This window comes from Telmatherina bonti (genome assembly GCF_933228915.1).
Source record: "Telmatherina bonti genome assembly, chromosome: 23".
Classification (NCBI taxonomy): domain Eukaryota; kingdom Metazoa; phylum Chordata; class Actinopteri; order Atheriniformes; family Telmatherinidae; genus Telmatherina; species Telmatherina bonti.
Genome location: NC_136632.1, coordinates 14,796,430 through 14,811,273, shown reverse-complemented (window position 1 = coordinate 14,811,273; position 14,844 = coordinate 14,796,430). Strand labels below are relative to the sequence as shown.

Genomic DNA, 14,844 nt, shown 5'->3' with positions numbered 1-14,844 from the left:
ATGTTTAAGTACTTGCATCATACACTTTAATGACATTCAAAGTGTTGTTTTGTGAGCAGTAAAAAAGCTTTTTACGTGCTATATTTATCTATGATTGTGTTGAGTTTCAAGGCATATCCTGAAATAGAAATTAATGGCAATTTGGATCAGCTTTCAGATCTGATTATACTCAGGAAATCTCAATCTCTGCATTGATCCCACAGTTTGAGTCGAGGTAAACCACTTTTCCTTTAAGTCCTCATGAAGCTGCAGTTTTATCCGATAGTTAAAATACCAGGATGAAAATTTGTCTGCTGCTTATAACTAGCTGCTGGTTAATAAAGCAATTCTGTGATGTGAAGCTTCCTAGGTCCTAGTAGCCAGGTTTTATTAGTAGTCTGCTCAGAGTGCAGGTGGATATCAAGACAAATTTATTCACACACTTCCATTAAAGAAAAGGCCAGTTTTACAAAAGTCACTCTCTAATCGGAGACTGAAAAACGCAATAACAAATACATTTTTGCAAAATTATAAATTAGAAATCAGTGAAATAGCTGTGTAGAGTTGAGTGGAAAAGAATAAAAAATAAATAAAATAAAATAAAAAATAAGAAAACTGCCCCAGACAAATTAGAGCACTTTGCTGATGAACAGTGGGCTAAAACACTGAACAAAAGGTCCAGATTGAGTGTTACAGAAAACACTTGACTGCCTCAAAGGATTGTTCAACAAAATATTAGTTTACAAGTAACCTAACTATATTAGTTTATCATGTATATTTGCTTTTTTTTTTTTTTTTAATACATTTTTCTTGAATCAAAATTCAAACGCAACGTCATAATTTTCATCAAATGTTTGTTACTACTTTTGTCAATTTCAACTTATTTCAGTAAAAGCAGGTTTTTTTTTTCCTTCTTTAATAGGATGGTATGAATAAATTTGAGGATGACTCTATATATATTTTAATTAACAATCACATTATGAATACTCATTGATCCAGGGTCATTGAGTGTATTGCGCGACCGGTAACATGCACGCTTTGTAGGCTGTCAGACAGTTACCGGATGGTTACATGCTCTGTGGCTCCACAGAACCACTAAACACTTTCAGATAGCTCTGGAATAGCATAAAGTTAAGAGCTGAATTGTGTTGCTTTAACTCTGGTATGATAATGACTGGGAGAAACAACAAAACAGGTTCCTTAAATTCTCCTACCTGCCCTTGGTAAAGGCCAGCATCTTGGATGGTACTGTCAGGTTTGTTGAGAGGCTCAAAGGTGTTGCTCATGTACCTGTTCCAAAGCCTGGTCTCCTTCTCTTCAGGGATACTGAAAAGCTTCCTCATTTCCTTCTCTATCATATCTGCAGTCATATCAGAGACATTACAGATGGAATCAGTCTAGTTATGTTAAATCCAGAAATGCATGGAGGTAACACGTGTAGTCACTTAATTGTAAAGTTAAAACACCAACCATAGCCACTCTTTACACTACACTGTAGGAACTGATCACTGAATTAATCAACTTTTCATATTTCTTTTTTGTAAAACCAAATCCTTGTGTTCATGAACTGATGTGATGACATGATGATTTTGACAACTTCATGGCACAGAAGCCAGGTGATGGAGATAATAAAAGTTAAATCTCTTTTGAGAGAGATAATGGAGCCAAAGTTCTGAGAGTAACAACTAAAGTCTGTCACTTCAGCATCAAAGCAATCAGCGATTGCAAAGCTGTTTCCCCAACCCAAATGACTGACCGAGTAACTGACCTTTCCTACCTCCACTGGTGTGGTTTTTATTTTACATTACTCATTGAGCTCCAAAGAAAATTGGACAAAATTCCTAACCAGGATGTATTGCTGGAAGATTATTATGTATCACACTATAATGACACTGAAAATTATCCTAAGTGGTGACACTTACCCAATCAGTAGAGACTAAAATATCTTATAAACACTTAACACATTCACAGTTTTTGTAATCCTGCCTATTTACGTTGGTGCATCTGCACTCTGAAATAGCTCCATTTTTATCTGAGCAACTGCTATTTCATGTCTGATATCAGATAAATGTAGTGTCCATCAAATAGCAGAACTGTAATAACTCATTTCAGACTTTTTTGTTAACAAACACAAATATGATTTTTTTTTTCTTTAGACTTCAGGACACAAACATGCAGTTGAATATGGCATGTGGTTTTAGGTCAAAAACATTCCACACTGCTTTTTTGCTTCTACATATATGTAGAGTGTTTATGTCATAAACTTGGAGAAATACCGCCAGACTAATAGAAACAGATATTGACAAACAGAAAGGCATTTAGTGTGCATTCATGTTTTTTGTAGGTATGTTAATGTGGAAAACCAAACGCAAAACAATGGTAACTCAGATTGTGAACTATCAAATCTTATCTATACTTAATCAGAATTAAACATTGTGGCTAATAATATAAATGCTGTCTAAGTCAATTCAGATGTGTGAAGGATTATAAGGTCTGAACTCAGGCAAACATTTGACATAAATGAGTCAGTTTAATGAAAACCAGCAGTTACCCCAAAGGGATTCATACCTACCTATTGTGTCAGCTTTACTGAAACGTCTGGTGATGACGTTGTCCATATTACTGTCTTCACAGAGCTTTAGCTCTGTCAGGTACACTTCCACTTTGCAATGCTTGACAAACATACCCTGTTCCACCACCTGCAAAATAAAACACCTCACAATTAGTTAATTATCTTGATTCAGTTCAAATGCATCATTCTTCATAACAATAGATATCTGATATGACTATGTGAGAGTGTCTATAACAATACAAGCTTCATATCCAAGTAAACCAAAACTTGAAAACTTATGTTGCAGAAAAGCAAAACATGTACAATGAATCGAATATTCAGATTCAATCCTTTCATCTTCTGAACTAAACTGGTAAACTGTGTTTTCTAATTGTTAGTGTTTCTGGCTGACAACAAAGTAACGGACCCTCGTTGCCACACATCAAGTGCTCTGATAGGAGCAGAGTCAAAGTAAAGCGCTGAAATTAGCAGCACCTCGTGGAAACAGCTGAGGGGTCCCGGCCTATTTATTTCACCGCTGAGCCCCTCCAACACACACACATACACACGCTTGCATATATACACACAGTACTAACTTCACAAATGCCACTGAGAACTGCAACAGTCATGAACGCACAGCTTAGGTTCTCCCGACACCCCTCCCCTCCCCTACCCTAACCCAGATACTTCGATGGGCCGATCCAACCGCTCGGTACAACATCCGTGTGTTTGGAATCTCAGAGCAAAAGCCCAACTCATGGCCAAACTCATGGACAAAATTTATCAAAGCAGAGCCCAGCCAAAGCAACTATCCCCACCCACCCCTGCTTCCATACTGGTTATGCCTCTTGCAAGCTTTCACGCTGCTACTCTCAGTATGACCTCAGCTGGCATTCCTCCACTTCAAACAACAAGGACGCAGAAGCGCTCCACCGGTGTTGGCAATCAAACCTGAAGAGGACTGCAGAAGGAACCGAATCACCGGTGACTACAACCCTTCTGAATTCACCCCTTACAGGACAACATCAACAACTACAAAACGTAAAGGGAAAAAAAATAGGGAAACTAATATTACACCTCTTGCATGTTGTGTCTCGCAGATCGCTCCATGTAGCTTTTCAGTTATCCAGAACGTTGCCTGAAAATAGAAACCCTGCAGCCACCCGATACATCCCATGACATACATGGCAAAAGGGGAGGGTCAATAAAAGGGGCAGAGAACAGGAGAGAGAATGATAGAGGTGACAGGAGGAGAACCTTTTTCAGCACCCAGGGAGCCGTAATTACTTGAAGTGAACTGGATATGGTAGGTTCTTAAGTTGTAGGTGCCACTATTGAGCATCCTAGAGACTAATTAACTTAAACAACACATAATGCCATTTAAACCAACTAAAACTTGTGCAGGTGCTTATTAATCAGAAAATATAATAGCTTTTAATGACAGTCAATCACTGTTCATTCACACTTTATGTCACGTTACCAACTTGCTGATCTTATGCACGGCATATCTGTAGATCCACGTGTCCAATAAGTTCATATAGTTGCACTCACGCCCACATAATTCCATTCTGAATGATTCCACTGTACCCTATTAGGCCCAATAGGGCAGCTGTAGTTCAGGAGGAAGAGAAGTCTTTCAACCAGAAGATGAAGGAAGACTGCTGACTACATGCCGAAGTGTCCTTGGGCAAGCAACTGAGCCTCAAGTTGCCCCCCGATGTGCCAGTCTGGGTATGAATGTGTGTCTGAATGGGTGAGTGTGCCATGCAGTATGAAGTGCTTTGAGTGATCACCATGACTGGAAAAGCCCGATACAAGTACAGGTCCATTTACCAATACTAGCCACACTGTATGAAACCCATTTGTTCCATCATTCCACTGCATCACAAAATATCTCTTATGAATTGCAAATGTATCTTACATAAAGATACTTTTATGCAACAAACTGAATCATTACCTTGCGTGCAATTGGCTCTTGACCTTCTGTTAGTCCATACCAGCTGACAAGCTTATTCCAGCCCTCTGTTGGGACCAGGATGTAGTCAAGCTCATCAATGAGGTGCTCCTTAATGGCCAGGACATCCCCATCTAAAGAGAAGGACAGAAAGCGCATTCAGATGGTTTCAACAAACCACTGTCCATGTACTGGCCATCTCACAAAGAAGAGAGTACGATGGAGAGCTTTCTATGAACCTAAAAAGGCCAATTCTATGGAGAGCACACAATGTTGTTTTGTGCCCATTTCCCTGGACTCTTCATACTTCCAGAAAAATGTAATTCCACATTGACAGGGCTGTCAGAATCACAAGATTTTAGCTGACAACTGTAATGATAGGTAATTGTACATTTTGGGTTTTATTCTTTGTAATACAATCTTATTTGCATTGAGTCCTCGGATATCAATTCTGCCTTTAACCACCCAAACCAAATTATTTAGCTTCAAACCAAATATGTGAGAATATTTTGATATGCCAGTTAAAATATGATTAATAAAATAGAAATAGCTAAGCACCTTGGTGCTGTTCACCAAAAGAAGAGATTAGTGCAAGCAGTAAACATCAAAATGGAAACACAGCACTTCTGTTAGCTTTCCCTCTTTAGTTTTACAGAGATAAATGGAAAAGTTCCAAATCATCACAGACAGCTAATTGAAAAAAAAAAAAACAAAACAACATTTTTATGATTGCCACGACATAGCTACACACATAGATCACATCATTTATCTTACCTTTGAGGAGACCAGAATTATCAACTGGTCCTGGGTAGACATTTTGGTCACCCATCTGGTATTTGTCCCAGCTGTCAAATCCCACATATTTTTTCCACTGTTTGAACCAGTGACTGTCGACTAGGTACCTGCACAGAAGCCAACCGATGTTACACCATCTATAATCATGAAATGATTTTGTTTATAAGTCCAAAGGTCTAAGGCACAGGTGTCAGACTCCAGTTCTGGAGGGCCGGTATCCTCCAGGTTTTTTGTTGTCACCATGCTCCAACACACCTGACCGAAATTAATAAATAGGTCGACAAGAAGCTGCTGGATCCATTTGATTTGAATCAGATGTGTTTGTAGAAGGAAACAACAAAACCCTGCTGGATACGGACCGTCGAGGACTGCAATTTGACACCCATAGTCTAAGGGAAGTTTAAGCCTAAACCAGGCCACCTTCAGCCAGCCCTTAGCACCCTAAACAAAAGTGACACTAAGAGGCAGCTACTTGACAGACTGATAGTTGTAACTGTAGCTTTCTTGATGCCGAGTTGAGTTCAGGTTGCGGCAAGCACAGCCAGCTGGCTCTGAGTTTTTGACAGGTGGTTCTTTTCCGACTCCGCCCTACTAAAGTCGACGGATGAACCCACTGACTGGAAAACCATTTGGAGCGACGGCTGCTAACCAGTTAGCCATTAGCATGCACGAATAGTAGTGTCGCTCAGATCCCGTCAAAGGACATAAAGAAAAACTGCTATGTGGAAGTGACTAAAATAGCAACACAGCTGGACATTTAAACGACATTCGGTGTCTTTAGCCTGCCATTTAGCAATAGCACATCCGCCGCTAGCCCGTCAAGCTGACACATGAAACTCCCGCTAGCTGCCTCAGAGCTCACTGTCAACACGGCCTGCGCCTCGGCTTTTTCATCCTTTGTGGCGTTGTCAGCCCCGGCACAGCCAACCAACAGCTGCAAAGCATCTCTGAAAAGATTTCAGATCCGGTCTTACCAAGTATCTCCCTTTCTGAGCGGTGTTTTCAACAATGCCGCGACCTCTCCTCTCTGAGTATCCAGATCAGCCGCTCCTCCTTCCGCCATCTTTCCTCGGACACCCGTTGCATTGTGGGGAAATGTGGGGCGTGACGTAGAGAGACGCTGCTGTTTCAGCCAATCACGGTAAGGGACGAGCGTGACACCCAGCGGTGGATTTATTCTAGAAAATGATCCAAAAGTGCTCTATCATTGTTGCTGCGCACGCTTTTGGACAAGCTATGTCTCTGAAAGTAACTTTTTCCAAGTTACATTCTTATGTGTCCAGCAAGAGGTGCTCTATTTTTTAATAGAAGAAAAACAGGAAGTTAAACATACAGTTGTCTACTTATTGAGGAGCACCCAGGTATTGTGTACACTAGTTGTGTTTCTCAGGATACTATTTGACTGTGCATACTAAGTTTTGCAAAGTCAACAAACACAGTGCACTGATGCAACCAAAAATAAATGTGAACCAAGCATGACTGGGGATAAAATCGTGTCATTGCCGGTTGCTAAAATAGATTCCCCAGCATTATCTTTCATTTAAATAAACTATAACTTTAAACAAAATATTCAAATTTAGTTTTTCTGAAAATGTGACTTTCTTTCATGTGATTTCAGTTCAGAACACCAAATTCATAAAGTTGCCTCCAGTAAGTGGTCACAGATAAGTGGAACAGTGTAAGACAACAAACAATCTTTATTTAAAACATACTTAAAACATTCACATTCTTTTTACATTCATATTATGTTACACAATAAAAATTAAACTATAGTTTATGTATCATGTTAGTCTCATGGCTATATAGTATATAGCTACTGTAGTATAATGGTTACTGCTATTCCATATGAAAATCTACTAATAAGTCTACTATAAAGCAAAATAATTAAAAATTTCCATTCATATAAAAAGGAGCGTTACTCCAATCATTTGTCATAATTCAACAATATCTTACAAATATGACTTCATATAAAGAAACATCATGAAGTTTCTGCGTCTACTGGTGTCCAACTCTTCAGAAAGATCCAGTTTTAAGTTATTTTTATGTTACTTTTGCCACCTGTTGAGTTAGACACAAATATTATCCTATATACACGTGCATGTCAATCAATAAATAGATCTGATTTTTTGGGGGGGTAATTTACCTTCAAGCATTCCTTTTTTTGTATTTAATTACTTTTTAAATTCTTTATTTCTTTCATATTTTTTTCACCTAATGTACAAATATGCCAAACCAGCATTTTACAGCCTTATCCTTATTGGGTTAAGTCCACCTCCATATCATTTTGAATTAGATCCCATATTACTTTTTTTTTTTTTTTAAATGACATCTGCAATTATTAATGAAATAAAGGCAGAGGTGTAGCAAGTTAAAAATGTAGCCATGTAGGGTTCTTATACATTCACATCGCTACTGAGGCTTGATAAGTTGGAGTCTCTCTCTAAGACAGGGAAGTAGCCATTTGTAGTTTTTGTGGCCTCTCCCTCGGGAGCAAAAATGGCTAGTAGCATCTCCTGCTCCCTCTTAGTTTTGGGTAAGTCATCAGAAGGTGTGATTAGCAGCTGGATGCGCTGTAAGACAAAGATAATAAATAAAAGGAATTTACAAATTACAAGTTTAAGGGGTACAATTAATTGATCAATCGGTTCACACTAAAAGAATATTTTTGTAGATATGTGATGTCTTTCATTTTACAGGAAATATCTCCCTAACAATAGTACAATTCTTGTTATATCCCTAATGAGCATACCTCTTTTAGTGTTCCCTTGGTGGTGCTAACCTTGTATACCATCCAAAGAGGGATGCACACCATAGAGGAGAGAGCAAGCAACCAGCCAATGACATAACCCCACCACGGGTACACATACTCGTTGTTGTACTTTAGAGGAGTGTACTTAATGAGGGAGAAAGCAAAAGTACCCTAGGAAGAGGAATGAACAAACATTACATTTCATAAATTATCCCAATTTCTGTTAAAGAAACAGATGAGCAGGACAAGTAAACGAGAGGAAGCTTCTTCTCAGTTTGCAGCTGCCATTTTTGGAAAGCCTTGACAGGAAGTAATTTGTTTGTTGACACTCACAATGCATGTGGCTGGGGTGAAGAACAACCAACAGTACTTGATGTAGGGTCCTGGGCGGTAGCCAATCATGTCTTCAATGTTGTCGTAAAAGCGATCCGCACCTGCAAAAACACAGCGAAGACATGTCTCACCACGCTGTGCCTTAAAAGCTGCAGTCAACAAAAAATGTTTTTGTTATTCATTGTTTGCTTACCATAAACCCACGCAATGCAGACGGTCTCAAAGATGGACATGAAGAGAAGACACATGCCACTGGCTGCATAGTAATCAAAGAGCTGGAAGACATACATGCCCCCCTACAGAGATATAAAAGTATTGAAACACAGTTATAAATACATACTGACAATTAACTTGCAACATGTATTCCATTTGTTTTCCATATTCAAAAATACAATTAATTAAATATTCTAATGTGCAAAATTGTTTTTTTTTTTCCTCATTTAATACTCTTGAGCGTTGTGTACCTTCAGCCACATATGAACATATTACAAAAAGGGATGGACTAGAAAAGCTCAAGACACAAGTTTCAAACTTTTCTTTACAGATAGACAGAAAACACTAAAAATTTTTCATTCAACTTTTGGGAGTTTGTACAAACTTGGAAAAAAAACACATAATTTTGCCCAAAGTTCAAAGCATTGGACAGTAACTTACAATACCTTTGGCTAGGAAGGCAAAACCTGCATGTGGAGAAATGGTAGACTTGTTGTGTGCAACGTTGTGGAAAAATAGTAAGGAAGTAGTCTCAATAATAATAATAATAATGATGATAATAATAGTGTAATTCTATTTGTCTTCACTGTTTTCACAGAACTTTTAGCACTCACATTTCTAAATAAGCAAATCTTAATCTGAGTTGCATGACTTGCGAACTCATGCAGAACGGCTGAAGACTGACACAACTGTGAAAAACTTTGGTGTGAAATAAGACATGAAAAAATTATTGTTATGCTTAAAAGAGGTGCAAAATAGGCATGACTGCTTTACATAATTTATCAACTTGTTTTATTGAAGCCGCTGAAAGTAGGACTCTAAATTGCAGCATTGCACATCAATGACTGAGACTTACCTGAGGAGAGTTGCACAAAACCCCTTGTCGTACTTGTACTTACAAAATGATGACTTGTTGACACCTCTGCAGAGCCTACATGTTTCCAGCTGTGCAGAGGTGAGACCATGTCAACTATGTTGGACTCTTAGAAGATTTTATAGCAGAGCAAAGCATCAAACCACCAGCTATAATCCCCAACCCCAACAGTCTGGTCGAGTATGATACTCATTTCATTAGTTAGTTCAAGTAGTCACAGTTTTTGTCTCATGACAGACTTAATGTGGTGCATGGCGTTTGATCCTCTTTACATTAGGCACAACACCTCAGGTATTTGAAATGCCATGTTTTAAGTTTAATGCTGAATTTTGCTGAGTTTATTTCTGTGCGTGCACCTATGTGTGAGGCCCAAGAGTACAACACCTACCTCCATCAGCATAATGAGGCCCATGAGGAAGGAGACAAAGACCACACCTAACAGGAAGAGCTCCCTGCGGTTCTTGCGGCGGAACACAGCGGGGTACATGTCTACTACCGCTGTCACAAGACTCTCAACACATACAAACTAATAGGAAGGAAGGCACAGAGATGTAAGGATTCTACAGACTTAAATCTTGCAGAAAACTTTTTGGATTAAAAACCGCAGAGCCATCTACCTGGCTGTCCAGCCCCAGAAAAACAATCATGATGAAGAAGAGGGCAGCCCACAAAGGTGAGAAGGGCATCATGGACACAGCACGAGGGTAGGCTATGAAGGCCAAGCCAGGGCCTACAGAAAGACAAGGCGGGAAAACCTAAACACTGGCTGAAGAGCTAACAAGGTGTTGCTGTCATTGTAATGCAGTGATTCCGCCTTACCAGACTCTGCCACCTCAGAGATAGGAACATTCTGTTCATAAGACATGAAACCCAGGATGGAGAAGATTGCAAAGCCTGCCATAAAACTGGTGCCACTGTTCAGAAAGCACAGAGCAAGGCAATCTCTGCAACATGGAGAAACAAAACTGCATCACTGTTTTAAAGCAAAGTTTAGGATGACATAAAGAAAATCATGTTTAATAGCTGAAGATGCTCATGTTGATAAAATAAAAAAAATAAAAAAAAGACTTGAATTTTTGCTGTTAAATCTCATTTATACATAACCATGGAAGCAATTTCATTTTATTTTAACACATAATAAAGATCAAATATAAATGCTGCACTTAAAAATATACCTGTAGCAGTTATTGTTATATTTGTTGTAGCTGCCCAGAGCAGTCAGAGAACCTAAACAGATGGCATAGGAGAAGAAGATCTGGGTGCCGGCATCCATCCACACCTACAAAAAAAGAAATGCTCACAGATATGCAGGTACAGACAAGAGCACAAGCGCTGACGTGATGTTGTGTTACACAACCGTGTTTATTCTGTGTGTGTACAGCTGCAGGCTGTCCATGCAAATGTCCTGTTTAGATGTTCTATTCATGTAAAATGTTAAGGAAGTTTAAGTTAAAGTGAGCTTCAGTCCTAAAGACACAGATTACACATATTTTAGAAACACAATGTTCTTAAATTTTGTTCTGGAGAATTTTAAAATGAAAACAGGACAAGAGTAACAAGTTCCCAAAAGTTGATTCAAGCATCTCAGATGTGGAAAAGTGGAAAAAAATGTCCCAAACCAGCATTTCTTTTTCATATTCTCTTTGTATTATTTCTTTTCAACACAGTTATAAATATATATATATCTGCAATATATTTTATTCAATCCCTTGTACTTTCTTTTCTATCTTAACTTTATTATCTTTTCTTTTATGTTTTTAATCTTTGATTAAAAAAAAAAAAAAAAAAAAAAAAAGAAACTACATTTTGATTCTCCTGTATGTACAGTGCAAATAGCGAATTGACAATTAAAATCTGTGACTCTTTGAACCATTTTGTTGGATACAAATCAGCGATCTGCAAGCAGAAATACCTGTTGAAGGATGTTTCACTGTAATAACTTTTACTAGGAGTCTATTTTCTGCAACTGTTAAATGAAATATGATTGCATTAAAAAATTGATTTTTCTTCACTTAATGCTTTTTAGAAAAACAGCCCACCTAAACTTTTGCAAACAACTGTACAAAACGTGCCTCGTGGAGTTTAGATAATCAACCAGAGTGACACGTGCTGAGTTTTAACCATTGACTCCTGCAGAGGAAGTGATTTATTGATCATGTTTGGCCTGAACAAATATTAACATAACACGTTTCCATAAGTATATAAGGAGCAAATTTGTGATGTATTTTAAATTGAGTAGAGAAATGTGGTGCAGAATGACTGGATCATTCAACATAAACACAACTAAGCAAGAGAGTTTAAGGAATGAGGGGGGAAAGAGGAAAGCCTATCTGTTTTAAAATGCAAGACAAAGCCAAGAAGAGCTGTTCAGAACACGTGTAGAAGTCATGTTTACAGTCTCAGCGGTGTTTTGGCCCTGTGTCATCCATTTGGTCATTGCCTGTTTCACCGAGAACAGATGGACCCAGCAGAAGTGACACTCCCCAGCAGAGAACCATGGGATATCTGCACTTCTCCACAAGGAGCAATGCACCAAAAAGGCCCTCACTCGGATTTATGTCATTAAATTAGACAGCTCTGTGAAATGAATGCTAGTGTCCAGTAAACAATCAGTAGATTTTCTTGCTCATGTAACACAATGGTACCTGAGGGTCTGCCAGTCTCCCCAGGTCAGGATAGAGATAAAACTTGATCCCGATCCCAGCACCAGGCAATGTGAGTCCTCTGATCAGCAGCACAATCAGCATCAGATAGGGGAAGGTTGCAGTGAAGTAGACCACCTATCTCAACAAAACACACAAGATGGGAAAAAGTGCAAACTATGAGAGAATCCTAAATAAACACAGACGACGTTCTTCATGTTAGTCGATCTATGAAAACAAGGAAAATGTGTCACATGACCTGGAAACCCATCTCACTCACCTTTCCTGTGGATTTCACTCCCTTCCAAATGCAGAAATAGCACATGACCCAGGCAATGAGCAGACACAGGGCCAGGTCCCAGTTCAGTGAACCCATTTGGTCAATGCCAGGGGAAATTCTAAGTGCTCTTCTCCTGCAGAAACAGAGGAAAATCACATTGGGGCCACATTAGTTACACCATCAGGTCACTATCACTGTATCGGCAAGAGGTTTATTTTTGACAACTTTGACAATTTTGACATTATGACAACTCACTCCCAGAACTCCATGACAGGAGATGTGGCATTCAGATCGATTGTTTGGTTGATTGAGGTGTTTCTCCTCTGGAATTCCACACAGTTTTCTGTAGGGATAAAATATAAATTAAATTAAATTAAATTAAATTAAATTAAATTAAATTAAATTAAATTAAATTAAATTAAATTAAATTAAATATAAAATTCTAATTAAATTAAATTACATTACATTAAAAATAAAAAAAAAATAAAATAAAGAAGAACCAATGCAACATTGCACTACTGAAAGAAAATATATAAAATGCTTGATTTAAAGTGGACATGTTACCTGTGTTCCATGTGTTGTTGCAGGATGACCAAGCTAGGTCCCATGAAAAGGAGAAAGAGAGGTAGAAAATTCCCCAGGCCAGCACAATGATGTAGTAGAAGTTTAGCAGAGTCACGATCACCTGAGTGCCATAGCCAAGACCTATATGGAGGACATTTAAAGACACAATGCAATCTGTTTTTTTGTTTTTTTTGGCATCAAATAGTCCAAAAGCTATATGATTTGCAATTATTCTACAACTCTTGCACTGTGACATGATGCATCTGACCTTCTTACCTTCGAACAAGGGGCTGATTTTTCTCCAGCATGTAATTCCTCCTTGGCTGGTGTACTGGCCCAGTGCTGTCTCCAGGAAGAATACAGGAACACCGCAGGTGAAAAGGAAGATCAGGTATGGGATGAGGAAAGCGCCTGGATAGAGGAAGAAAAAACATTACTCTTCTAGTTTAACTGCATTGTAGAGAGATTAATGACTAAATAATACATTTACATTATGCTTTTTGTTTATTTCAGTGTTGCTGAAGTTATTCTTTGCAGTAAGTTTAAACTTCACACTTATTTTAACAAGATTATTCTAATTTGAATCATAATACAATGAATAAATTGTTTAAGAAGCAATAATCATAATAATATATTTATCTTAAAATCTGTCTTCTGCAAGAAGACAATTTTTTTCAATATGCTTTCTTATCGATGTGGACAGGTTACATTTTAACCCACGCCACTGTTCTTTTTTAGCTTTGGTGTTGATGTCCTGTTGGGTCGCCAGTGATGTTTGGCATGCTCAGATTTCCACCTCGCTGCGGGAACAGCTGCTGTGAGCAAGAGGCAACAACAGCTGTCTGACCCGATTCAACCCTGAACCGTGACCCTGCCCGTAACCCCACAGAGGGACAGAAAGAGAAGGGCATCTAATTTAGCAGCTACATGAACACATCCAAAGACAAATCAGGGAAAACTCCAGTTGGACTTCTGCACATCTACATTTATCCGTTTTCACCTGAGTTCAAGAGGGGAAAAAAAAAAAAAAAGTCAGGTGTAATGTTTGTAGATTTTGCGCGCATCCCAGGAATTACACACTTTAGGCACAATTTAAACATATCAGTGGGCTTTTAGGTATACATCATGTTATACACAGCACTTCAGCTTAAAGGTGTATTGCCTGCATTTGTTGAAATACATGAGTTGGCACACTCACCTCCTCCGTTCTTGTAGCAGAGGTAGGGAAAGCGCCACATGTTGCCCAGGCCGATGATGGAGCCGGCGACTGACAGGACGAACTCCAGCTTGTTGCTCCACTGACCCCGCTCCTCCATCTTCTCCTCTGAGGGTGGGAGTATATCCTTGACACGGTTGTTGCCATTGGGGAGCCCTGCTTTGGCAGAGTTTCCTATGCAACAATTAAAGCAAGTTGCAGATGTTAGTACGTCGTGGCTGCCTGTGTGCATGCTGCAGACCATTTCAGTTACACTTCAAATGAAATGAGGGAAAGAATATATTGAAAACTTGCATACCTTTCATTGTAGTGCCACTTGTGGGGATCTCAAGGCTGGAGCGGTATCTGGAGGTTTATCTGTAAATGCTCAAGTTTTAGTATTTAACGTGGCTGGCGAAAGGGGTGGAGATATGTAATGCTAAACCGTGGGCCTGCCTCCACATGGCGTCTCTTCATCGTCCCCCTTCCGAGCAAAGTACATCACCTACCACGTCCCAACAGTTAAAATAAGGTGCAACATAAGAGTCCAAGAGGATGACATTTGACCTCTAAGTCTCTTGTGTCACTTTCAGCCGCACTGAACCACAGCAGAGAGAACAATATATGTAATAAAAAAATAAGAAACTATGAAATATAATGCATGTCAAAACGTGAACAAAGGCAAATATAGAAAAATAGAAATAAATTCCACAGA

At 38.9% G+C, this 14,844-nt stretch overlaps 2 protein-coding genes across 4 annotated transcripts in view; both read right to left on the bottom strand.

The window, feature by feature from the left end:
• usp15 (ubiquitin specific peptidase 15) overlaps window positions 1-6,353 on the bottom strand; it is a 22,925-nt gene extending 16,572 nt beyond the window's left edge. For 2 of the 3 annotated variants that reach the window (XM_079262867.1, XM_079262868.1), the window contains exons 1-5: window positions 6,254-6,353; window positions 5,259-5,386; window positions 4,488-4,618; window positions 2,552-2,678; window positions 1,194-1,339 (exon numbers count right to left, since the gene is read on the bottom strand). In XM_079262867.1, the coding sequence (XP_079118993.1) occupies window positions 1,194-1,339; window positions 2,552-2,678; window positions 4,488-4,618; window positions 5,259-5,386; window positions 6,254-6,342 (621 nt within the window). In that variant the 5' untranslated portion in view covers window positions 6,343-6,353. Of the gene's footprint in view, window positions 1-1,193; window positions 1,340-2,551; window positions 2,679-3,607; window positions 3,653-4,487; window positions 4,619-5,258; window positions 5,387-6,253 lie in introns of those variants that run through there. The other variant, XM_079262869.1, reaches the window with a different exon arrangement.
• Window positions 6,354-7,672: 1,319 nt separating this feature from the next.
• On the bottom strand, window positions 7,673-14,313 carry LOC306773348 (sodium- and chloride-dependent GABA transporter 2-like; the record flags this gene model as incomplete). The annotated part of the gene is made up of 14 exons (XM_079263137.1): window positions 14,133-14,313; window positions 13,211-13,345; window positions 12,935-13,075; window positions 12,626-12,713; window positions 12,371-12,503; window positions 12,094-12,228; window positions 10,624-10,727; window positions 10,268-10,392; window positions 10,066-10,178; window positions 9,837-9,974; window positions 8,555-8,657; window positions 8,362-8,462; window positions 8,029-8,199; window positions 7,673-7,849 (listed from the first exon to the last, which is right to left on the bottom strand). The coding sequence occupies exons 1-14, from the start codon at window positions 14,248-14,250 to the stop codon at window positions 7,673-7,675; spliced, it is 1,782 nt and encodes a 593-aa protein (XP_079119263.1). The 5' UTR covers window positions 14,251-14,313.
• Between the last annotated feature and the right edge of the window lie 531 nt (window positions 14,314-14,844).